Genomic DNA, 23,533 nt, shown 5'->3' with positions numbered 1-23,533 from the left:
ATGTTGCGGCGAAGGAGGTAGGCGCTATCTCCCTCTTCAAGGTTGGTCCTCCAATCCTTGATCTATTCGCGTTTTTCTTCATGCGTTGACGTACAAACTCGAGATCCAAAGATGCTTTCTTCTGGATTTCTTTGAGTTTTGCCACGCTGGCCACTGCTTTAACAGCTTGTGGTCCTTGTCGTGCTTCTCCGTACACTGTTGGCTGATATCCGTAGTTCAAGTAGAACGGGGATTCTCTTGTGCTTTCGCCAACTGCGCTGTTGTATGCGAATTGGGCCATTGGTAACAATGTTACCCAGTTGTTCTGATCGTAGTTCACATAACAACGGAGGTATGTCTCGAGAATCTGGTTGATTCTTTCTGTCTGTCCATCGGTCTGCGGGTGGAAAGAGGTTGACAGTTTGTGATCTGTACCAAGTTGCGAGATCAGGGATCTCCAAAACTTTGAAGTAAACAGAGAGCCTCTGTCAGAGATAATTTCCTTCGGCGTACCGTGGTTGGCAACAACGATTTTGAGGAACGTGTACGCTAACTCCTCTGCGCTGCTGGCCTCTTTGTAAGGTATAAAGTGGGCGAACTTGGTGAGTCGATCGACTATAACCAAGATGCTGTCGTACCATACGTTCGTGAGTGGTTCTTTGGACTTTGGTAGTTTGACGATAAAGTCCCATGAGATTGATTGCCATGCTTCCGTTGGTGGTTGCAATGGTTGCAGCTCGCCATAGGGCTTGTGCGGGCTGTTCTTGCTTTTCTTGCAGGTCGCACAGTCCTTAATTGCTTCCGCAATTTCTGCGCGTGTGGCGGATTTGTCGTAGTGCTGGCGAATCCGTTTCCACGTTTTGGTAACTCCTTGACCGTGTGCAGGTGCACTGTGAATTTCCATGATGAGCTCAGGGTCATCCTTCCAGTCGGGCTGGTACTGATCCTTCTGGCTATCATAAGCTTCGTAGTTGGTACAAGGCTACCGTCTTCTTCTTGTTTGAGGATAACCTGTGTCTCCTCGGGGACCGTGACTTCGTGGTCGGGTCTTCTGCTGAGAGCGTCTGCTCTGCTGTTTTCTGAACCTTTCCGATAAATGATTCGGAAGTTGTATTCAGATAGGAACTCGCTCCATCTGACTTGTCGTTTGTTCAGGTTCTTGTTTGTCGTGAAGTTCGCGAGATTCTTGTGGTCTGTGTAGACTGTGACTTCATGCTTGGTTCCGGATAACTGTGGTCTCCATTCTCGAAATGCTTCGATGATGGCCATCAGTTCTTTGTCGTGGATTTGCCAATTCAATTCTGCTCCGTGAAATGCTTTGGAGTAGAAACAACATGGGTGAAGCTTTCCTTGTTCGTCTCGTTGTCCCAAGACCGCTCCCATGGCGAAGTCTGAGGCGTCAGTCTCGACTTCAAAGGGCTTCCGGGGGTCTGGAATTCTGGTAACTGGTTCCGAGACGACCATATTTTTGACCTTGGTGAATGCTTCTTCGCACTTGGGATCCCAAATGAATGGGGCATCCTTTCGTGTCAAGTTGTTGAGAGGTCTGACGATGTTGGCATAGTCCTTGAGAAATCGTCGATAGAAGTTGACGAATCCAAAGTCCTTGTACGTCCTTGACGTTCTGCGGTGTAGGCCAGTCCCTGACTGCTTCCACCTTTGATGCTTGCATGTGATTTGTCCTGGCGTGATGGTGTATCCGAGGAAGTCTACCTTCTGTACGTGAAACTCGCACTTGGAGGGTTCGGCGTACAGTTTGGCATCCTGGAGTTTCTGAAATACCATGTGGACATGCTCCTTGTGTGTTTCGAGGTCGGGAGAAGATGAGAACATCATCAATGTAGACAACAACAAAGATGTCAACGAACTCCCGGAGTACGTGGTTGACCATCGTTTGAAAGGTTGCCGGAGCATTGGTAAGTCCGAAGGGCATGACGAGGTACTCGAAGAGTCCTCTGCGAGTCCGAAATGCCGTCTTCCACTCGTCTCCTTCCTTGATTCGAATCTGGTTGAATGCTTCCTTGAGATCTATCGCGGTGAACCAGTTGGCTCCGTGAAGTAGGTCTCTGAGCTCAGTGATGAGGGGTAAAGGATAGCAATTCTTCTTCGTGATTTCGTTGAGTTTCCTGTAGTCGATAACTGGTCTCGATTTTCCTCCTTTCTTTGGTACGAAGAATAAGGGAATCCTGCGGGGATTTCGAAGGTCGAATATGTCCTTTTCGAGCTTCTCGTCGATGTACTCGTCGAGATAGTCTTGTTCTTCTTGATTCATAGGGTATATTGGATAGAACCGGGTTGCGTTCCTTCTTTGAGTTCGATTTCCATATCCCAGCTGCTGTGTTCTGGTAACCCTGTTTCTTCAGGTTCCATGAATAGTTTCGTGTATATCCGGTACTCCTCGGGTATAGTCTGGAGTCGTTGCGATCCTCGATCGTCGGTACCGGTGCGAACATCCTGTCGTCTTCTATCGTCCTGATGAAGGCTATGTATCGTGTTTGTTCTTGTTCTTCAGGTGTTGCTTGAAATCCGTTTGAACCCTTTTCTTAGGTCGTTCAGTGACTGGATTTTCCCATAGGACCTGGCCAGTGGTCCAATCTATCCGTGGGTTGTGTTTTCGTAACCACGAGATTCCTAGGATGACGTCGATGTCTCCAATCTCCGTGATGTCGTACTGTAGTTGTTCTTGTTGATCGTTGATATATGTCGAAAGGTGTACGGTCTCTCGATTGACATATCCGTCATCATAGTCAACTCTTTCTCCTTCTACCGTTTGTAGTTTGTATGGATTGTCCTTCCATACCCATGGTAGGTCGAGTTTGTTCATTACTCTTGGTGATATGAAACTTCCTTGTGCGCCGCTGTCGATTATAGCGCGCAGTCTGTGTCCGTGTATTTCGAGTTTGACCCATAGGTGTGCGTCGTTGCACTGTCTGGTTGCACATAGGAACTTGTCTTCGATTTTCGCCTTTCGTCGTTCCTTTGCGATTGGCCTTCCTAGTTTTTGACAGTCTGTTTCTCAGTCGTGCTTCTTGTTCAATTTGTTCCTCTCGTTCCTCCAGGCTTGGGATTTGGGAACGTAGTGGATCTGACAATGGTCGTGTCTACATTCGTCCCATTCCATGTCGTTGCTGTTCTGGCATCGCATAGGAAAGCATGGGTCTGGTTCGAATGTTGCCTTGTCGAGTCCATTGAAGTATGTGAGCGTCCAGTTCGGTAGTTGGTCGTCGACGTAGACGTCCTTGATAGGTCGGTCGTCGCGTCTTCGGGGTAAAGCGACTTTCTTTCTTGGGTGAGAGATGCCAGAGACACTTATCGTCGAGGCATTCTGCCCAAAATAATTCTTCGTGGAATGCGTCCTTGGTGTTGAGCAAGGAGCTATCTCTTTGACTAGTGGTGTCATAGGTACTTCCTTAGGTTGACTAGTTCCGTGGAACTGTACTGTCTGGTCGTCTTCGTACGGATCAATGTTCTTACACCGTGGTTCTTCGGGTTCCTCATCAGAGCTGGTGTCGTCCACTAGGATAGAATCCATGGTCGATCTCCGTCTGAGCACGTCGTCGAGCGACGTCGCGAGGTTCGTCCGAATCATAGGGTGATTCTTCGTCGAAGGTGTGGCTGCTGGAGCCGATCTCAAGTTCGTCCTTCTTGAGTCGAAAGTCTACCTTTCCATTCTTGATTTCGAAGTCAAGATTGGGCCTCTTGATTACTTCGATTTTGTCTTCGCGTTCTAGGTTCTTGAGTTGTTCTTTGACCTTGCGAATGAATTTTTTGTTTCCGTCGTCTCGTCGCATCACACAGATGGATTTGGTCGGGATGTCGTCCGATGGGGTCCCTTCTTCCTAAGGGATTGTTTCTTGTTGTTTCGTCGTGCCATGTGGGCGAGATTACCCATGATTTCTTCTGTGTCGGGCCTCTTTCTTCGAATTTGAGGAGTTGCTCCTTGTACTTGCCTGAAGTCTTTGCATGATTCTTTCTTCAAGGAGATGAAGGGTATCCTTCATGATGGGGTCTGTCTTGGCCTTCTCTTCTATATTCTGGCAGATTTGAGAGAGTATGGCGACATTCGATGTTGTTATCCTCGAGGGTGAGAGGTCGGTAGATGGGTATCTCTTCTTCTGGTTGCCACCGCTAGTCTTGACAGGTGGTGGGGTGGTGTCGTATCCGGGTCGTTCGTTGTTCTTGGGTTTTTAGGGTACCATCCGGTTTGTTCCTTACTGTCTTGGTGAATAAGGCAGTTGTCGTCGTGCAAGCCGTCCATGAGAGTTGTGCGTGGGAATTTCCTTGCTCGCGATATTGGCTCGTTTTTCTGGAACGGGTTGGTGTTGGATGCGTTTGGGTTGTCGGCAGTCTCTAGCCATGTGTCCTGGCTTGTCGCAGTTGTAGCATTTGAAGTCCTTCCTGGGGCGGTTGTCTTCTCTCTTGGCGACACTGAGATCCATGGGACCGTCATGTTGTCCGTAGGCAGTGCTTTGTCGGTTGTTGTTCCAGTTGTTGCGAGGTCGCTGGTTCGCCTGGAAACTGCGTTGAGGTTGCCATTGGTACTTGCGTCCGGTGTTAGGTCGTTCCTTCCTTTCCTTCTTGCGTTCATAGAGTCGGTTGTCAATTCTGATGGCGAGTTCTCCGTACTGAAGGAAGTCTTCTGGTCTGTCGAGCTTGACCAGCTCGTCCTTGACTTCGTCCTTCAGTCCTTGGTAGAACATGAACATTTTGGTGTCGTCAGTGAGGTCCAGTTGGGCACTGAGACGTCTGAATTCGGCGGAATATTCCTTTGCCGATTTGGTTTGTCGTAGCTGCGCTAGGTCGCGTTCAGCTTGTCGTTTCTCGTCAGGGTCCTGGAATAGGGACCTGAGAGCTTCTTCGAATCCATTGAAGTTACTGTAGATGTCGCGTACTTCAGTAGAGCACTCGTCAAGAGTTTCTTTGCTGAGATATTCTTCCTGGATAGGTTCAAACCACTTGAGGGCTCGTCCCCTGAGGAAGCTGGCGGCGTGCACAACTTTCTCGGTTTCGCTGGTGAAGTCTCCGTGATGGAAGTTCTGATAGTTTTTGACTTGAATCAGAAATCCCTTGAGAGTACCTGGGGTGCCGTCATAGGTGATGGGTGCGCTGAGTTTGAGTTTCTGTCGTCCTCCTGGATGGGGTACCAATGATGTTGGCAGCGGCTCGGAGAGTGTTGACCTCTCCTGAAGCGCCTGAACATTGGTACTTGCTTCTTGTTCTCTGAGTCGGATGACTTCGTTCTCCAGGTCCTGAATGCGCTGAGGCCATTCCCGAACTGCTGGATCATGATCTTGAGGTTTTGGAGCTCATTCGCGGTTTCGTTGTACATGGTCTGTACCTTGGCGATGTCTGCGTCTCCTTTCTTGACTCTCGCGGAGTCGATCGTGGGTCTCTTTTTGAGGTGACCTCATCGTCGGAGTCGACGTTCATAGGAGCTGTCTCCATTTCCTCGGCCAGGCTTCGAACAGGTTGTTTGGAAGAGGCTGAAGAGCCCGGGGTGGAGAGATTTGGCTGAGGCGCGGGACGACATCGTTCGTACTGTTTAGTTAGTTTTTCGTAGAGTGAACTTACTGAACAGGAGCAATCAAAGTGTTACGGCCAGCTAGTCGTAGTGAGTATGTTAGCAGAAGTTGAGGCTGCGATAACTAAGTAAACAGTGTCGTAGTCGTGGATAGCTTCCTGAAGCTATGTCTGTAAATCGTAAGGTGGGTAGGGCTTCGGTGATCAATCGTAGTCTTGTCAGAAGGGTTCTCAGTGAAGATATGGCTGAAAGCGATCGTAAGATCTGATACTAAGTTGATTGCTGAAGAAGCTATGGAAGTCTGTCCTTGTGCCCGGCTCAAGTCCACACTATATACAAGTCTCGTTCCTGAACATATTCTTTGTCCGTATGTTTACCCAACGGTTCCCGTGTTCTGAACATACGGGTTCCGTATCGTGAAAGGACGGACCCCGTATCTCGAACGTACGGAGTTCCTTATCTCTTATCGTCACGTGACTTGTCCCATAGTTCTTCCGTCCCGAGAGGAGTCGCCCTGAGTTCGTGTTCCCGCATATATGGTGTGGTAGCCGCCGTAGGTCCTGTGGGGCAGGCCCTGGCCTTGTCATGCGTGTTGGGTCGTAACAATAATAGATCTAATAATAATTATATTTATATTTATCTTATTTTATATAGTTATTATTTTAGTATTATATAAGAAAATATAAGTCTAATCCGAATATTACTTTATTAAGTTTATTAAAATATATAAGTATTTAGTTTAATAATTAGTTATTAATATAAATATTCTTAATAAGTTGGTTATTACGTTTTAGGGTAAAATTACTATCCTTTTAAATAAAAATATTAAAAGTATTTATTATTAAGGCATTTTACTTAAAATAATTCTTTATAAAATACGTCCTTAGTATTAAATAAAGAGCTATTTTTTTAGTTAGTAATATTATAAGTATTTTTTAAGTTAATTAGTCTTATAAAATTATATTATTTAATTATTTTTATATAAGTTAATATTCTTATACCGTAGTTCTTTAAGTTCCTTATTAGAACTAATATTATTTATATTAAAATAAAATTTATAATTAATCTCTATTTAAGTATATTATTAAGTAACGTTATAAAGTTCGTTTAAGTTATAAAGTAATTTTTATTAAAAATATAATTATTAAAGCCGATTTTAAATTTATTCTTTTTAAATTAGAAATTTATTTTTTATTTTTAATTTTAAAATAAAAGTCGGGCTTTTAATTCCTTTAATTCTATTTTTATATTCTAAGTCCTTAAGCTATTCTTTAATTTTATAAATAAACTTCTTATTTTTATTATTTTATTATATTATATAAATAAACTTAGTTAAGATATTATTTAATTAAGGTCCTTTTTTTAGAAATTATTTTTATTATCTCGTCGTACTATATAAACGAGGTTATTTATCATTTTTCATATTAAGTCCTCTTTTTTAAATTTAAAAGGTTATTTTTATACTTATTTAGAGCCTCTATATAATTCTTTTTTAAAAAAATAAAGTATTTTTATAATAAGGTCTATTTTAGCTTTTTTTATATTTTCGTAAATTTATAAAAGAATAGTAATATATTTAATATTATTATTTTCGAAAATAAGAGGTCGGTATATAAGTATTTCTTCTTTTTAATTACTACTACTAGGGTTTTAATATATAAGGTAGTATTATATCCTAACTATTCGTAATTCTTAAGTTTCTTTAGATAGTATCCTATTTATTCCTTATTATTTAAATAAATAAGGTAGTTATTATTATAATAGGCCGTTTATAAGAGTTATATATAGGGGACTTCCTTATTTATAACGTTAACTCGTTTTAAAATAAGTTAGTATTAAATATACTTAAGTTATTAATAATTTTTAATTATATATCCTAGTTTATTATAGTTATAGTATTTAAAATCTTTTTTAAAACGGTTATTCTCTTTTTAATAATACTAAGGTTTATAAGACCGTTATATTATCTATAAGTATAGTACTCTATTAGTTATTATTCTAATTATTATAAGGTCGTTAGGTTACTTAAAAATTACGTTAGGATTATTATTAATATTTATATTTAATATTAGGTTATTTTTTTTTATATATTTATAAAATTAGTTACTAATTCGGATAGCGAGTTTATTATATTAAAAGTTATTTAATTTATTAAGCTTAACTAGTTCATCTTTAACTTTATCTTTTAATCCTTAATAAAATATAAATATCTTAATATTATTAATAAAATCTAGTTAGGTACTAAAATATTTAAATTTAGTAAAATATTCCTTTATTAACTTAGTTTATCGTAGCTATATTAAGTCGTATTTAGCTTATCGTTTCTTATTAAAATCCTAAAATAAGGACCTAAGAACTTTTTAAATTTACTAAAACTATAATAAATATCGCATACTTTAATAAAATATTTATTAAAAATCTTTTATTAAGGAACTCTTCTTAAATAAGTTTAAATTATTTGAAAGCTCGTTCCTAAAACTAATAACATATATAACTTTTTAATTTCGTTAATAAAATCTTTATAATAAAAGTTTTAATAATTTTTAATCTAAATTAAAAACTTTTAAAAATACTTAGGTATTGTTATAAATAATAAGTACGTTAAGCTTAAGCTTTTATTAACCTTTATAAAGAAGTATAATAATAATATTAGCTATAATTTAGAGTATATTAACTCGTTAAATAAGGAATTCGGCTTTTTAGTTTTATTTTTAGTTACCTAAAAGTATCATTTAATATTTTTAAACCTAAGTAATATTATTATTATTTTTCTTAATTATTTTAATAAGTTTAGTATATATTTCTTTAGAGATTACAACTTCTCTATTTTTATAAAAGTTAATATTTATAAAGTTAAGTTCCTTAATAAGCTCCTTAGCTAAGGTCTTATTCTTATTAAAACCGCTCTTAAAAAAGTAAGAGTTATTTTAAAAATATCGTTCTTATTATTTAGTTAGTTATTATAAAATAAACTTATTAAATAAGAGTAATTAAAGTATTATAGCTAGCTAGTTATAATAAGTATATTAATAAAAGTTAAGGTTACGAATACTAAATAAATAGTATTATAATTATAAATAATTTTTAAAATTATATTTATAAATTATAAAATAAATAAAGCTTTAATAATTAATTATAATCTTATTAAAAGGGTTCTTAATAAAAATAACTAAAAGCGATCGTAAAATCTAATACTAAGTTAATTATTAAAAAGCTATAAGTCTATTCTTTAAGCCCGGCTTAAGTCTATATTATATATAAGTCCTATTCCTAAATATATCCTTTATCTCTTAAGTTATTTATAATTAATCTAATTTAGAATAATTATTTAGCTCTTAAGTCGTATTAAATTATTTTAATTTAAAATAATCTTTATTTTATTAATACGTAACTTATTTTATAGTTCTTTTATTTTATAAGGAGTAGCTATATCCCTATTTTACTTATATATATAGTGTGCTATAGCTGCCGTGGCCGGCGGGCTGGCCTCTGGGTTAGTTATGCATGTTGGGTCGTAATAACTACTATAGAACTTCTTTTTATAAATAAAAATAGCAGCTAGTAATAGCCTAGCCCTATTATAAGCTAATAATAACGCTATAATAACCCTTATTATAATAAATTTATTAATAAATATAAATAATTAAAAGACTTATTAAACTTCTTTTTTATAACTTTATTAAAAGCTATTACTAACGAATTTAAAATTACTATTTAGAAATTAATTTTTATTTTATAATATTATATATTTTATTAACGATTTAACTAGTCCCGGAATTAATAAAGATTTTTTTATTTTAATAATTTATTATAGCTACTACGGTTTATTTTAATCTATTATTATTAGTATTAAATATATCTAACTACTTTAAAGCCCTTTAACATAATAAAGGCCCTTATATTTATTATTAAAAGGTTTTATTTATTAATAATAAGATCTATAATTCGTATTATAATTATTTAATTAACGTTAATAACTATAATATTTTTATTATTATTTTTAAGCTTTAATTATTAATAATTATAAGATTATACTATTTAATACTCTATTTAAAAACTAAGTTAAAAAGAGGATCTAAAAATAATAATTAAAAAGTATAATAGAGGATTAGTATACTTAAGTTACGATAATAATTAAAAATACTTAATAAGGCTAATACTTCTTTATTTATAATAATAATATAAAAACATTAATAATAATACTTAGATTATTAATACTTTGAAACTTATAATATACTTTTTAAAAATAAGCCTTAGCTTATAATAACTTTATTATTTAGTACTTAATAAACTAAACCTAGGCTAATATTAATCTTTATTTTATTAATATTTAAAAAAGTTAAGTATTAAGCCTCGCTAATTAATAATAAAATAAAAGAAAATAATAGGTATTTAATTAAATTTTAATAGTTTATAAAAAGATAATTATAAAGGATTTAAATAAATAATTAAGTATTATAAATAGTACTTCTTATACTAAGAGGGGGGGGTAATATTATAATATTAAGTATTAAACCCCTATATACTCGGGCTTTAAATACTAAGCGGACCCCTTATAAGTTACGTAATTACTAAACTACTAAGCTTAAAAACTTAGTACCCTAAATTCTATTTATTAGTTTATTTTTCCTTATTAAGTTATATTTATTAAGTTAATATAATAGCGTTCTAACCTACCTCGAGTTCTTTTTTATAATAAAGTTAAACTAAGGCTTATAAATTTAAAAATTTATTAGTATTATATAAGCACACGCGCAATTAAATAAATAAAAATAATAGTATATAGATTAATACGAAATCTTATAATATATATATAATACCTAGGTAAGTAGATAGTAAATCGTTTATTTAATTATAATTATAAATAATACGTAATAATATTATTAAAGTTAGAGCTACTTAAGGTTATATTACTATAGTTTTTAACTTTTTAACCCGTATTATACTAAATTATAGCATAATTAATATATTATAAATATCTTTATTTATAAAACCTTAATATTTTTAAAATAAATATAAGTAATCCGTTAAGTTATTAAATAATAAATAAATCCGTTTTTATATTCTTAAGTCCTTATATTATTTATTTTTATATAATTTATTTATTTATTTTACTTTTACTAATTACTTAGGTAGTTTTGATATTAGTTATATAGTATTAATATATTTATTTTATATTCTACTTTTACTAGCTACTCAGGCGGTTCTTAATATTAATTATATAGTATTAATATATAGTATTAATAAATACTCCTATTATCTCGTTAGACTATTTTTATAATTTTTTTATTTTTTTAACTTTTTTTATAAAGTTTATAATTATGGATTAATAACGATATTAAGCGCGCAGTTATTTTATAAGCCCTCGTACCTAGCTAAGTTCGCTACTTTTTAAGTAATAGTAGCTTATAATAATAGTATTAAAAATACCCTCGTTACCGTTCTTAATAATAATACTAATTTCGTTAACGTATATTTTAATTTATATATATATATACTATATATTTATTACTTCGTTTTTATTAAAGTTAAAAACGCTTCCTTATTTTATTATTATTACTATTATTACTACTATTATTATTATTGTTATTATTGAATTATTTACTTATTTAAGCCTATTTTATTAAAATATTAAAATATTAATAACTCGTTAACCCCTAGGGTTTCTTTAATAATTAAAAGTTTAATCCTATAGCTATTATACTAAATAACCCTGAATTATAAAAGATTATTTTAATAAATACTACTTTTATAATATTAATTTATAAAAATAAATAAATATATTATAATAGGTATTACCCTTATTAGTACCCTTTTAATATAATATAGTAATATAAATAAGCTTAGACTTAATAATATAATTAAGAGCTTAAAAGAGTATAGGTGAGCGTATTAAATAGGAATATTAAAAAAGGTTATTATTAAATAAAATAAGGGAGAAAATAAGGGTAGTATTTAGTTATTTAGAAAGTAATTAATATATTACGTTATTAATAATAGTTTAAGCTATATTAATATTAATAGTTATTATAGCTAGTTATTATTAGTTATAAAGTTTATTAAGTAATGTATATAATAAAAACTTAATATTAACCCTCATAAACTAGCTTACCTATAGGGCGAAGTTAGCCCCTAATAAAGCAGGCCGGACCCTAAAGGGTAGTATTAATATATAATATTAATAAATACTCTTACTATTTCGTTAGACTATTTATTTTTATATAATAAATAACTTAATAAACCTACTTATAGCTTTTAAATTTAATATTATTACCCTAACTTACTTATATTTAAGTAGTTTTATTATTAACTTTAATTTTATTATATTTTAAAAGTACGTTTTATTTAATAATATTTTATTTTTATACCCTTTAAAAAACAGGACTTTTTATTATTTATTTTAATTATATTAAAAATAAATAATATTTATATTAAATATTCTAAAATATTTATTTATTTTTAATTCTATTTTTACGAATTGCTTAGGTAGTTCTCAATATTAGTTATATAATATTTATATATAGTATTAATAAATACCCTATTATCTTATTAGATTATTTTTATAATTTTCTTTTACTTTTTAACTTTCCTTTTATAAAGTTTATAATTACGGATTAATAGTAATATTAAGCGTATAGCTACTTTATAAGCCCTTATACCTAGCTAAGTTCGCTACCCTTCTAAGTAATAGCTTTATAATAATAATATTTAAAATACCCTCGTTACCGTTATTAAAAATAATACTAATATTTTAACTTATATATATATATACTATATATTTATTACCTCGTTTCTTTTATTAAAATTAAAAAACGCTATTTCCTTCGCTATCTATTATTACCGTTATTTATTACTATCTAATTATCTACTTACTTAAGTATATTTTATTAAAATATTAAAATATTAATAACTCATTAACCCTAGGGCTTCTTTAATAACTAATAAAAGTTTAATCCTATAATTATTATATTAAATAACTGAGTTATAAAACCGTTTTAATAAATACTACCTTTATAATATCGACTTATAAAAATAAATAAATATATTATAATAAGTATTACCCTTATTAGTACCCTTTAATATAATATAAAAATATAAATAAGCTTAGATTTAATAATATAATTAAGAACTTAAAAAGAGTATAAACGAGTATATTAAATAAGAATATTAAAAAGAGTTATTATTAAATAAAATAAGAGGAAAAATAAGGGGTAGTATTTAGTTATTTAAAAAAGATTAATATATTATATCGTTAATAATAATTAAGTTATAGCCGGCTATTATTAATTATAAAGTTTATTAAGTAATATATATAATAAAAACTCAATATTAACCCTAATAAAACTAGCTTATTTATAAGGGCAAAGTTAGCCCCTAATAAGGCGGGCCGGACCCTAAAGGGGTATTCTAAAATATATTTAAATAAATTAAAATTAATAAAGTTTTCGTTTTAATTAAAAATTAAATTAGTAATAACAATATTTTTTTATTAATATTATAATAATAATTATTCGTTTTATAAAAGCCTTAAGTATTTAATATTATTTATAATAACAGAATTATAATTAATATATAGTACGTAATATTTACTAAGATAGTAAGAGTATTTATTAATACTGTATATTAATACCGTGTAATTGATATTGAGAACTGCCCGAGCGATAAGTAGAGGTAGAATTAAAAATAAATAAATATTATAAAAACGCTCTAATATTTTATAAAAATAAAAAAAAAAATAAAAATAAGTTAAGCTTTTTTATATACATAATATATAAAAAAATTAATAAAAAACTAAGTAATTCTTTTTTTTTTAAATATTGAGTTGACGTTTTTATTTATTGAGAAGGACTACGAGTAATGCCGTGTACTGTGTGCTATATCTAAATCCTTGGGTCCCCACTATCTGCGTGGGTGGAAGTCTACGTGCTTTAAGCTCAACCTCCCTGTAAAACTACTGGTCCCTCGCCGCGGACAACACTGCATCGTTGACTACATAACTAGTTAATGAGTGTCTCAATTGCAGCATCTTATTGCAGCATTCAATGGGCGTTTCCGCAACCCAAACCGCTCCACATGGGCGTCGTCAATCAAAAAAGTCTACAGGCGTTGTCAGGGACGACTCAGATGATGAGCTTGGCATAGATGATCTTCCATGGGAATGGATTTTCGAGTCCAATGATGCGGATACCTCACAGGACCATGGCGACGACACGCAAACCTCTCGGAAGCGGAGGAGAGCCAACACTGAGACGCGGATCATGGGTGCCCGAATGGGCAAGTTTGAGTGCTACGTTGGCGACTGTGTTCTACTGAAGGCGGAAGGGTCCAACGAGGCCTGGGTCGCCATAGTCTGCGAGTTTCTAGAAGAAGAGGATGGCGAAAAAGCAGCGAACTTCATGTGGTTCTCGACAGAGAAGGAAATCCGTAACAAGGAGAGGAAACGGTCGGATTTCCTGCCTGTATGTCATCCGACCCAGGCTAACTGATGGTGCCAACGCTTACTCTTGAGTCATCTAGAATGAACTATACATCTCACCTTCGTGGGATGTAAATCCGCTCGCCGCTGTCAACGGCACAGCCGTCGTCATTTCTCATCGGGTTTTCCATGAAAAGTACCCGTCGGGCAAGATACCTCGATCCTCACCCGATTATGGTAAGACCTTCATCTGCCGTCGCGCATGTAACACAAGAACAGCAACCTACACAGATGAGTTTGTGTGGGAAGAAGTGTATCATGCGAGTGAGCAGGGCGTTTCTGATCTGATCGGGTTTGTCAAATCACAAACAAAGTCGACGCGACATCGTCAGGCAGCGAGGCAATCAACACCGGAGCAGTCATACAAGATGACCACAGATCGTTCGGCGGGTGCATCGACGCCTAAACGAACCCCGAGGGCCGAACATTCAACGCCCAAGGGAGACGCCCGGATAACGACGACACCTGGGTCTCGTAAACGGTATGTCTCTGCTCCATCCCTGATTCATCAGGCGCCTCGCCTAACCGGCCGTGTTCATGCAGGATCGTGGTGAAGAAGACACTCGAGTTCACGCCTTTAGGTACGAGAGTACTGTCACCAAAACGTTTGCAGTCTTCGCCTTTTCAGCTGGCTCGTTCCCAGCTCCACGTTGCCTCCGTACCAAGAAGCTTGCCTTGCCGGGAGAGCGAGTTCAACCTGGTGTATTCACACCTGGAGGCAGCCATTGCGGATGGTTCAGGAAGCTGCATCTATATTGCTGGTACTCCAGGGACAGGGAAGACGGCCACTGTCCGAGAAGTGATATGTCGCCTAGAAGATAGCGTGAAGGCCGACGAGCTTGACGATTTCATATTCGTAGAAATCAATGGCATGAAGATCACCGACCCTCACCAGTCCTACACCCTCCTATGGGAGGCACTCAAAGGCGAGAGAGTTAGTCCTACACAAGCCATCGACCTTTTAGAGAGAGAGTTCAGCAATCCAAGTCCTCGCCGGACGCCGTGCGTTGTGCTGATGGATGAACTGGACCAGCTGGTGACGAAGAACCAGAGCGTCATGTACAACTTTTTCAACTGGCCTGGCCTTCGACATAGCAGGCTCATTGTCCTAGCCGTTGCGAATACCATGGACCTTCCGGAGAGAACTCTGAGTAACAAGATCAGCAGTCGCATAGGTGAGTTCCATGCATGCATATTGCGAAAAGTGTTCAGAGCTGACGTGACAAACCCTGCAGGCTTGACAAGAATCACATTCCCAGGCTATAACCATGAACAGCTCATGAAGATTATTCAGTCCAGGCTGGAATGTGTGCCCGGGAGCATCGTGGAGGCAGACGCTATTCAATTCGCCAGCCGGAAGGTGGCTGCAGTAAGCGGCGATGCAAGAAGAGCCCTGGACATCTGTAGACGAGCTGTAGAGCTCGCCGAAGGCGACACCCGTATCGAGACGCTTGTAGTTGACCCCGAGGCACGACGATCAACCCCGAGCAAAGGCAGACCATCAGGTGCGCCAGTCAAGGTTACTATCGCCACAATCAAACGTGCCATCAACGAGGCCACGACCAATCCTGTCCAACAACACCTTCGGTCTCTACCTTTCGCACCCAAGCTATTCCTGTGTTCGTTGCTAGTCAGAATCCAAAGAAGCGGCACTGCTGAGACGACATTCGGCGATGTAGTGGACGAAATACACCGCATCATCAACCTGGACACGGCGACTCTCGAATCCACCATCCTCGGAGCTCTGTCGACGGGGCCATCAGGAAGTGACGTCGGCCAGGGCAATGGTAGTATTCGGGTAGTCCAGTCTCTGGCGCTTCCTCAGGCGGCGCTTGAACTAATGGGCGCTGGCATCATTGTACTAGAAGCGCATAAACCAGAACGACCAAGCAAGGTGCGTCTCGCTGTGGGTGATGAGGAGGTCAAGATGGCGTTTCGAGATGATGGAGAAGTAAAAGCCTTGGGTCTGTTTTTCTAGGTCACCGTCTGAAATATAGGTCCCGAATGCAGGCAGGCTTTGGGGTCGGGTATCTATTAATGACAAGTAAGGCTGGGGTTTCCGAGCCGATCCTACTTTCTTCTACATGAATCCTTTGCTAGTATCTAGAACTTGCGTCTGGCCAGTGTTGGCTGCCAAACAATGGGGTGTGACTCAGGTGTCGCCTTCTCATCCTGCTTCCATATCTTGATCGTCTTGTCGGCCTCTCCGCAAATCAAACGCAACCCGGAGCGATCAAACGTAGAACTCATGATGCCCGCCTCGGCGTCCAAAGACCCCGGCTGTGCCGTAGTATCTAGAGCCTGGAAGCGATGGCCTGTCTTCCAGTCCCAGAAACTCATGGAGCCATTATCGCCACCCGAAAACAAAACGTTTTCCTGGTTAACGCTGAGCGTATTGACGATGGCGTTGTGGCCGTCGAAATTCTGCATGAAGGCTCCTTCGGGACATTTCCACTGCTTGATACTTCCCGTGCTACCACTAGCAAACGTAAACTCTGAGGGATGCGTGGCCAAGGCTCTGACGCCCTTTTTGTGATGCGTCAAGACACCCATGGTCTTTCCGGCAGCCAAATCCCAAAGTCTCACTGTCGCATCTAAAGAGCCGGTCATGACCTGAGGATCGGCCTCTTGACACTTGACGTCCGATACGGTCCCGGTGTGGCCGGATAATACGTGAATGTTGCTTCGGGTTCGCATGTCCCAGACTCTTGCGACACCGTCTCGACCACCAGTGACCAGTACGTCTAAGGTAGGATGAAGCGCAAGTGTGTAGACGCCGCTTAGATGGCCATGGTAGTGGCGGATAACCTTGTTTGTCTCGAGATCCCAGCATTTGACCATCTTGTCTTCGCCACAGGAGAACAAGTAAGGGTGGCGCGGGCTTACGGCAAGGCCACGTACGGTCGATATATGACCAGTCAGAGTCAGGCGTAAGGAGCCGGTGGCTAAATCCCAGATCTTGATAGTCCTGTCGCCAGCACCACTTGCAAACCACTTATTGCCTGGCTCGACCGCTAAGCTCCGAACCCATCCCAGGTGACCAGAAATGACTCTCATTAGCTTCCATGGCGGATGCCACTCAGGCCTGGCGCCGTGAGGAGTTGACGCGCCCGCTCGGGTCAGACTTGTGGGCTGAGAAAGCTGGGAGTTGTTGTCTTTGGCGCCGGGTCTTTCGTTATTGATGGGAGGAGCGCCAGGGCCGGGTCCATTGGGGCCCTCAAGTAGCTTCTGTGCAGAGTTTCGTCTGACGACAGCCTGCTCTGGCTTGAAGTGTGTCTTGATTCGCCGTGCCTTCGTGGGAGCGGGCTGCTTAGCAGCAAGAGCTGGTGGAAGCTGCTGAACCCCGAAGTATTCGAGCTTGAAACGGCGATCGGCACTCGTTTCGTCGCTGGGCCTCTCGGTCGACGAGTCGCTAGGCTCGTTTCTTTGTCGTTTCCTGGAGGAGAGGCCGGGAGCCTGGGGGTAAATTGTTCTGGTCGTCTTCTGATTGCCGTCTAGGAGGGACCTTAAAGGGGTGGTGTCGGACGAGGGCGCCGTCGGTTCAGCCATGGCGGCTCCCATCGCAGTGGCGACCTTACTGGGTGAATGGAGCGGAAGTATCGCAGAAGCGCGTTCTGGTTGAATTTTCGTTGATTCGACGATCTTGTTTATGTGCCAGGTGCCGAATGGTTATTGTGGTGCGTCGCGGTATGGCGGAACGAGATGGGATGGATGGAAAAAGACTGACGCGCCCGAGTCTTGAATTGGATATCCATCTGTAGCGGTGGTCTGAGTGGGTACGTAGTTCTATGGCCGTGTACCTAGGTACCGGTGTGCGCTCCTACCTTACCTACCTTACCTTACCTAGGTAGGTACCTAACGGTATTTACGTAGAGGAGGGAGGTACCTTGCCTCAATTAGGTACCACCAGGCTTCAGGTACCTAATTTGGGACTTGGAGCAATGACCCTTTGAGGCGTCGCTTTACCGAGAGATCCATGGTCATGGATATTTCTGAACGAAGTCACAACCGTGAGTAAATGACGTACAACCGGTTTTCTTTAAGCTTGACTTAGCTGTTAAAGGTGTAAGGTAAGGTGCCTTAGCCTCACTACCTTGGACGTATACTACGTATAAACCTAGATCTCACCTATCATCTAGCTTCTCTCACTGGACAATGGTTCCAGACCTCTTTGTGGGCTTGGTCACTTACATGACTGAGAAATCTTGCTGCGTACCTTACTTATGTGAGGTAATGGTAGTGACAACGTTGCTCATTGCCTACTGGCTCCGGACGGCGGCTGAAGTGAATTCCTCGTTGCTGAACTTTGTACACATTGAAGAAAAGGTGGCAGTGACCAACTACCTCACCTTACCTAAGAACCTGCATTACTTGAGGACGGACTCCTCTTGGCTACCTCAATAACTGCCCTCCTTACCTTTCATCATTTCATCTCGGACAAGGGACACGCGAAAATTCCAATCGCTACTAGTTCCCTCTCGAACTCGGCTTCCTGGTACAATAGGTTTTCGTCCGGGTTGTGATCGACTATCTCTCGCGACTCCCTACAGTCTAATTCCACCTACAACTTTGCACTCCTCTCTCACCGAATTGACTTCCCCCGGTATTTGACCCCAACATCAACTTCACGCAACGACAGTTTTCTTCGTATCACAGCACGCCACCAACCATTGGTCACCATTACAAGACTGTCGGGGATTACAACCAGAAGGAGGTAGCAGTCAAAATGGCAGAGACCCAGGACAAGTTTCCTCTTCATACTGCAGCTCGGGAGGGCAAAGGTACTTACTCTGCCAAGAAGGCAGCCGCCATCGTTTTGCTTCTCAAAAACGCTTTGTCGTAAGAATGTGGCTAACCGGACTTGAAGTATCTATCGCAGAAACCATACTCAAGGTAGCTTATATTCTGAAGCCACGCAAGGGGTATGCATTGACAGACTTCGGACTATAGACGGAGCCCAAGCTCGCTGCACGAGAAGATGATGACGGCAGGCTTCCCATACACTGGGCCGCGTCCTCCAACTGCATCGACATCGTCATTCTGCTTACGCAGAGTCGCAGCTTTGACCCTGATGTTCAAGTAAGTGAGATTTCTAGGAGGCTTTGCTCTGAGGATATCTCATGATTGCCAGCCATCTACTTGAATGTAAACATACACTAAGCTCAACTCTCAACACTCAGGATGGCAGCGGCTGGACGCCGCTGATGATCTCTGCAAGCCTCAAAGATGGCGACGATCTCGTCAATTTACTTCTCCAAAAGGGCGCCGATGTCAACCTGAAGAGTAAGATATTCTCATTATGCTTGTTGCGCCCCCAGATTTGAACCCTTTTAATAATTACTTGCATTTTCCAGACCATAACGGACAGGTGAGTAGGACGGATTTTTATTGCTATCGCTATTCCTGTTTAGGACCTAATTCAGGTTGATCACAGAGTGTTATGCACTTTGTGGCGTCAAAAAACAACTTGGACGTCGCAAAGAAGCTTCTCAACCACGACCCGCCCGCGTCCACCAAGATCCGCGACAAACGCAGTCAGTATGCCATACATAGGGCTGCCGCCATAGGCTCAGTTCCGATGGTGGCACTTCTGATCAAACACGGGAGTCCTCTCAATGCCACCGACGCTTCTGGCTACACTGCCCTGCACCACGCTGTTGCTGAGGGCCACGGTGCGTCTCGTTCCCAGCCTCAGCTACGCGATATGAAGTACAACTGACATTCTATCTCAGGTGACACAGCAGTAGCTTTGCTAAAGGCTGGCGCCGTGATCAACAAAAAGGACAATGATGGATGTCTCCCTTTAGATTTGGCCCCTGATAAGGAGGTACGTGATGATATCAGCTCGACAGAACTTCTGCTTCACAAACTACATTGGCTAATCTGGGGGCTCGAGAGCCTTTGCAGGTTCGCCGATTCATTGAACGCGCAGCCGAGGAGGACGGCATAGAGCTATGAGTTAGCTGAGCTAGCCATAGGAATAGCATACATTCTTTTGCCTCCCCGGCTAGGGCGGTGGTGAGAACACACTCTTCCATGGACTCGCAGCAAATGACAGCCGCTTGAAGAATACGTTCAGTTTGTGTGCTCAGCACTTGATATTCCTTTATCTGATGGTGCGCTCTACTAAGTCTCGATACATGGCCTTGACATCCTGCACGTCAGCCCGCAACTCCTCTACTAGCTCGCTCTTCTCCCCGAGTAATTCTAGTGTTGTCTGGTATCTCGAGTTCAAATCCTCAACCTGTCCCTCCAACTCGGCTACCCGTCTTGAAGCCGTCTTGCTCGACTCCAGTTCCTTCATCAAGGAAACAATCTCGGCTCTAGCTTCGTCTCTTTGTCCCGATATGCGCGCCAGCTCTTCTCGGGACGTTACTTTCTCCGCTTCCAAACGACGAATGGCCGCACTCATTCTTTCGACCAGCTGCACTGAAGGCCCTGCACCAACCGTTGACACAGAAACCATATCATGCATCATTTGGCGAGGTGAAGACGATGTTTCCACGCCGTCAAACAAATCGTCCTTGTCGCCTGCATAGGATGTGGGCGTAGGCAACGAGTCTGAAGGCAACTCAAACGAAGTAATGGACGGCGCAACCGGTAGACTGGAGCCGCTGGGCAGCATGGGCGGTCTGGCTGGAGGCTGGCTTGACAGTCTTCTCCCTAGCTGTGAACCCTCTTGGAAGCCGTCTGTTCCGCTAGTCGGGGTCGATATCTTACGACCCTTGCCAGATACACTGTGCAGAAGTAGCAGGTCATTACTCATCGTGCGCGTAGGTACGGAAAGCAAGGGCGAGTCTGGGCGACTCTGAACTCTAGATCCAGGACCGGGTAAGTGGTCTTCCAGCCAAGGCCGACGGTCGGGCTCAACGGTTTCATTCTTCCAAGCTGTCTGCTGCTTTTCGAGGTCGAGCCTCGCCTGAGATAGCGCTGCCTCGGCGCTCTCTGCTCTTTTCTGCAGCGTCTCATTACGAGCTTGAACACTCTCGATATCCCGTTGATAGTTCGGAAACCTGCTCGTGAGCTCTTGAAGCTCCTCATCCTGGCGTTTGCATCGGGTTGCCTGTAATCGTTTAGAATAGTGATACTCAATGACAGTAGCTCCAGCAAATGGTCTGGAGGAATAGTCATGTGCCTTACAGTCTCTCTAGCCTTTTTCCGCATGTCTGATTCGCGTCGCAGAGCATCATCCCTCTCGCGCTCAAGGTTGGCTACTCTTGCGACCAAACTGGCCTCGATACCCTGCCAATTTTCGGCAGCAATGGCATGCTGTGTCTGCAGTGTTTCCACTTGACGCAAAAGTTTGACTTGAGAATCACCCACAGCGCCAGAGGACGCTTCTTCTGCTAGCGCACGCATCGCCTCCAGCTTCCCCTCCATTGCTTGAAGCTCCCCCTTCATCTCGAGTTCCTTGGCACGGGCGCGTTCGGCGGCGCGCGCTGCTTTTGCTTCTGCCTCTGCTGCACTTTCCTTTGCCCGGCCAGCGATGAGGCTTCGCTCCAGCTGCAACGCAGCAACGGTATCTTCAAGATCTTTGACGCGGCGTTTCTCGGCGGTTAGCGCCTCCTCGGTCGCTTTGCCTACAGCGGAAGTAGCCTGGTCAGAGGCCCTCCGGAGATCATCCCGTAGCCTCTGCATTGTTGATTTATTAGTTGACACTTCATCGCGCAACGCGCTTAGTTCATCTTGCATTCCGTTGGATTTGATCTGCAGTTCTTGGTTCGACTGTTCGAGTTCCTCAACGCGACTGGCTCGGGGCCGCAGAGTCTCCATGTCGGCAATCAGCTTTTCTTGACGAGCACGTAGCTCTCCCAAAGTTTTCTCGTCGCCTGCGATCTGCGCCCTGAGTTTCCTAATAATGACCCGATGTTTCTGCTCAGTAGCGGCCAAATTCCGGCCTTCGTCCATAAGAGCCGTAATCTTCATGTCCCTTTCGGCGAGTATTCGCTCGTGAGTCCCCGCAGCTGCCGCCGCTGCAGACGTTCGTGCGGCGTCTGTAGCATCCCGTGCCAGGAATTGCAGCTTTGCCTGCATGGACTCAAACTGTTCGACATAACGATGCATCTCCTCCTGTTGCTCTTTTGCTGACTGTTCTGCTCTAGCTTCCAGAGCCTCGACCTGTGCATGAAGTACGGCACAATCCTGGCATTCGAGACGGTTGCCAGTGAAGGTGGTGGCCGTCTCGAGTTCTGGTTGTTGGCCGGGGGCGGCAGAGACACTGTCTTGTTGAGCCTCCGAGTCTCGGCTCCTCTCTGGCGAATTCGGAGCTCGCTGGCTATCCAGAGGATCTTCTTTGGAAGCCTCGACGATATCGCCCTCATTCTGCACGGTGTTGTTGGGTACGGCGGCCTCAGTCGTGACAGCTACCGGCGTTGGAGTGTTTGCCAGGCTGATGGTATCGGCACCCCGTTTTGGAAGCGTACCGGCTCCTGGACGGCCGCCATCAGCGCTCGGTCGAGCACTCTGGGAGTCGGATGTTATGCTACGGGCATCGGACGGCTGGGTGTTTTTAGCGGCAATGGCCTTTGCAAGACGCTCTTGTAGGCGGTCGTTGGTACGGCTGCTCGTTGAGGATCGAGGCTGGCCTGAAGTAGATGTGGTCAGTACGATTGTTGTGGTATCACTCCATGACGGTTCGAGCCATAGGGAGGGAGTGGTTTACTTATTTGCTGGTCCTTGGAGGGAGCCGTGGTAGAAGCTGTAGCAGACTGGGGAGCTTGCGGTGGGATAGCTCCATTCTCTCCCTCAGCAAGCATGTTATCGAGACGGGCCTCGACGCCGGCAACAGCCTGCTGGAGGAAAGAGCCCCAACGCGTCGACTTTGCGGGGGCTGCCATAATGATGATCGGCTGATGTATCGGTCCTGAATACCTAGAAACGAAGACGGCTGGGCTATGCCTCGTGGCTGTTGTGTGTTTCGGAGGTCATGAACATTTCGAGTACGCCTTGAAAGACCGTGATACAATGGGAGTGAAACGAGCTGCCGTACAACCGACTCGCAAGAAGAGAGTTGACAGTCTTCCCTGTACTCGACAAGAAAGTGTGGAGGTTGCGCGTTCGGTGACGAAAAACAACAAGAAGCTTTGGGATTCGTGGTGCTGGAGGTGGGCCGGTTGCGACCAAGAAGAGCAGTGCAGTACAGCGCGGCAGCTAGTAATCGGGTTGAGCGTCGATCGGCTGAGAAGAAGTGGAAGGATGAATGTATTGGTTCTCTGTGGCAGGTGTGTAGACAAAGAATGCTCACATGGACAACCAACGTGGCATGTAAGGGAGCTGGAGCAATATCGTTTATTTAGGTTGGGCAGAGCGCAGTTGCGGTTCCGTGTCGGGTCGCGGCAAGGCAGGGAGGTAAGGTACTACGTACAGAGTACACTCGGCACCAATACATGAGAAAACCGCAGTTTCTTACAGCACGAAGATCTAGCTCAAGGAGGGGTGACCGTTTCACGCTGGGCGCCTCACTTACCCAACTCAATGGGTGTACAGCTCCGGTATTACATTGAAATTTGCCTCTGGTTCAAGTGAGGCAGTTTAGAAGAGTCCAACGTGATCGAATA

General features: G+C 41.1%; 4 protein-coding genes across 4 annotated transcripts; 2 read left to right on the top strand and 2 right to left on the bottom strand.

Moving 5' to 3' along the window:
- The first annotated feature begins 13,445 nt into the window (after positions 1–13,445).
- On the top strand, positions 13,446–17,716 carry HER10_EVM0006015 (ATPase). The gene is made up of 4 exons (XM_035475613.1): positions 13,446–13,959; positions 14,018–14,457; positions 14,520–15,151; positions 15,212–17,716. Exons 1-4 carry the CDS (start codon positions 13,543–13,545, stop codon positions 15,952–15,954), a joined length of 2,232 nt encoding a protein of 743 aa, XP_035330703.1. The 5' UTR covers positions 13,446–13,542; the 3' UTR covers positions 15,955–17,716.
- On the bottom strand, positions 16,080–17,537 carry HER10_EVM0007027 (WD domain-containing protein; the record flags this gene model as incomplete). The annotated part of the gene is made up of 1 exon (XM_035476594.1): positions 16,080–17,537. One exon carries the CDS (start codon positions 17,535–17,537, stop codon positions 16,080–16,082), a length of 1,458 nt encoding a protein of 485 aa, XP_035330760.1.
- A 677-nt stretch (positions 17,717–18,393) lies between the features above and the next one.
- HER10_EVM0012352 (uncharacterized protein) lies at positions 18,394–19,934 on the top strand (the record flags this gene model as incomplete). Its single annotated transcript, XM_035481748.1, has 8 exons — positions 18,394–18,757; positions 18,844–18,869; positions 18,927–19,055; positions 19,157–19,259; positions 19,331–19,344; positions 19,411–19,648; positions 19,709–19,803; positions 19,884–19,934. The coding sequence occupies exons 1-8, from the start codon at positions 18,703–18,705 to the stop codon at positions 19,932–19,934; spliced, it is 711 nt and encodes a 236-aa protein (XP_035331049.1). The 5' UTR covers positions 18,394–18,702.
- Positions 19,935–20,033: 99 nt separating this feature from the next.
- HER10_EVM0000006 (M protein repeat protein) lies at positions 20,034–23,273 on the bottom strand. The gene is made up of 3 exons (XM_035469804.1): positions 22,639–23,273; positions 21,117–22,561; positions 20,034–21,039 (listed from the first exon to the last, which is right to left on the bottom strand). The coding sequence occupies exons 1-3, from the start codon at positions 22,811–22,813 to the stop codon at positions 20,083–20,085; spliced, it is 2,577 nt and encodes an 858-aa protein (XP_035330328.1). The 5' UTR covers positions 22,814–23,273; the 3' UTR covers positions 20,034–20,082.
- Positions 23,274–23,533: the final 260 nt, after the last annotated feature.

Source organism: Colletotrichum scovillei (genome assembly GCF_011075155.1).
Source record: "Colletotrichum scovillei strain TJNH1 chromosome Unknown Contig00008, whole genome shotgun sequence".
Taxonomy (NCBI): Eukaryota; Fungi; Ascomycota; class Sordariomycetes; order Glomerellales; family Glomerellaceae; genus Colletotrichum; species Colletotrichum scovillei.
Note: the sequence above shows the minus strand (reverse complement) of the source record. Positions and strands in the feature narration are given on the sequence as shown.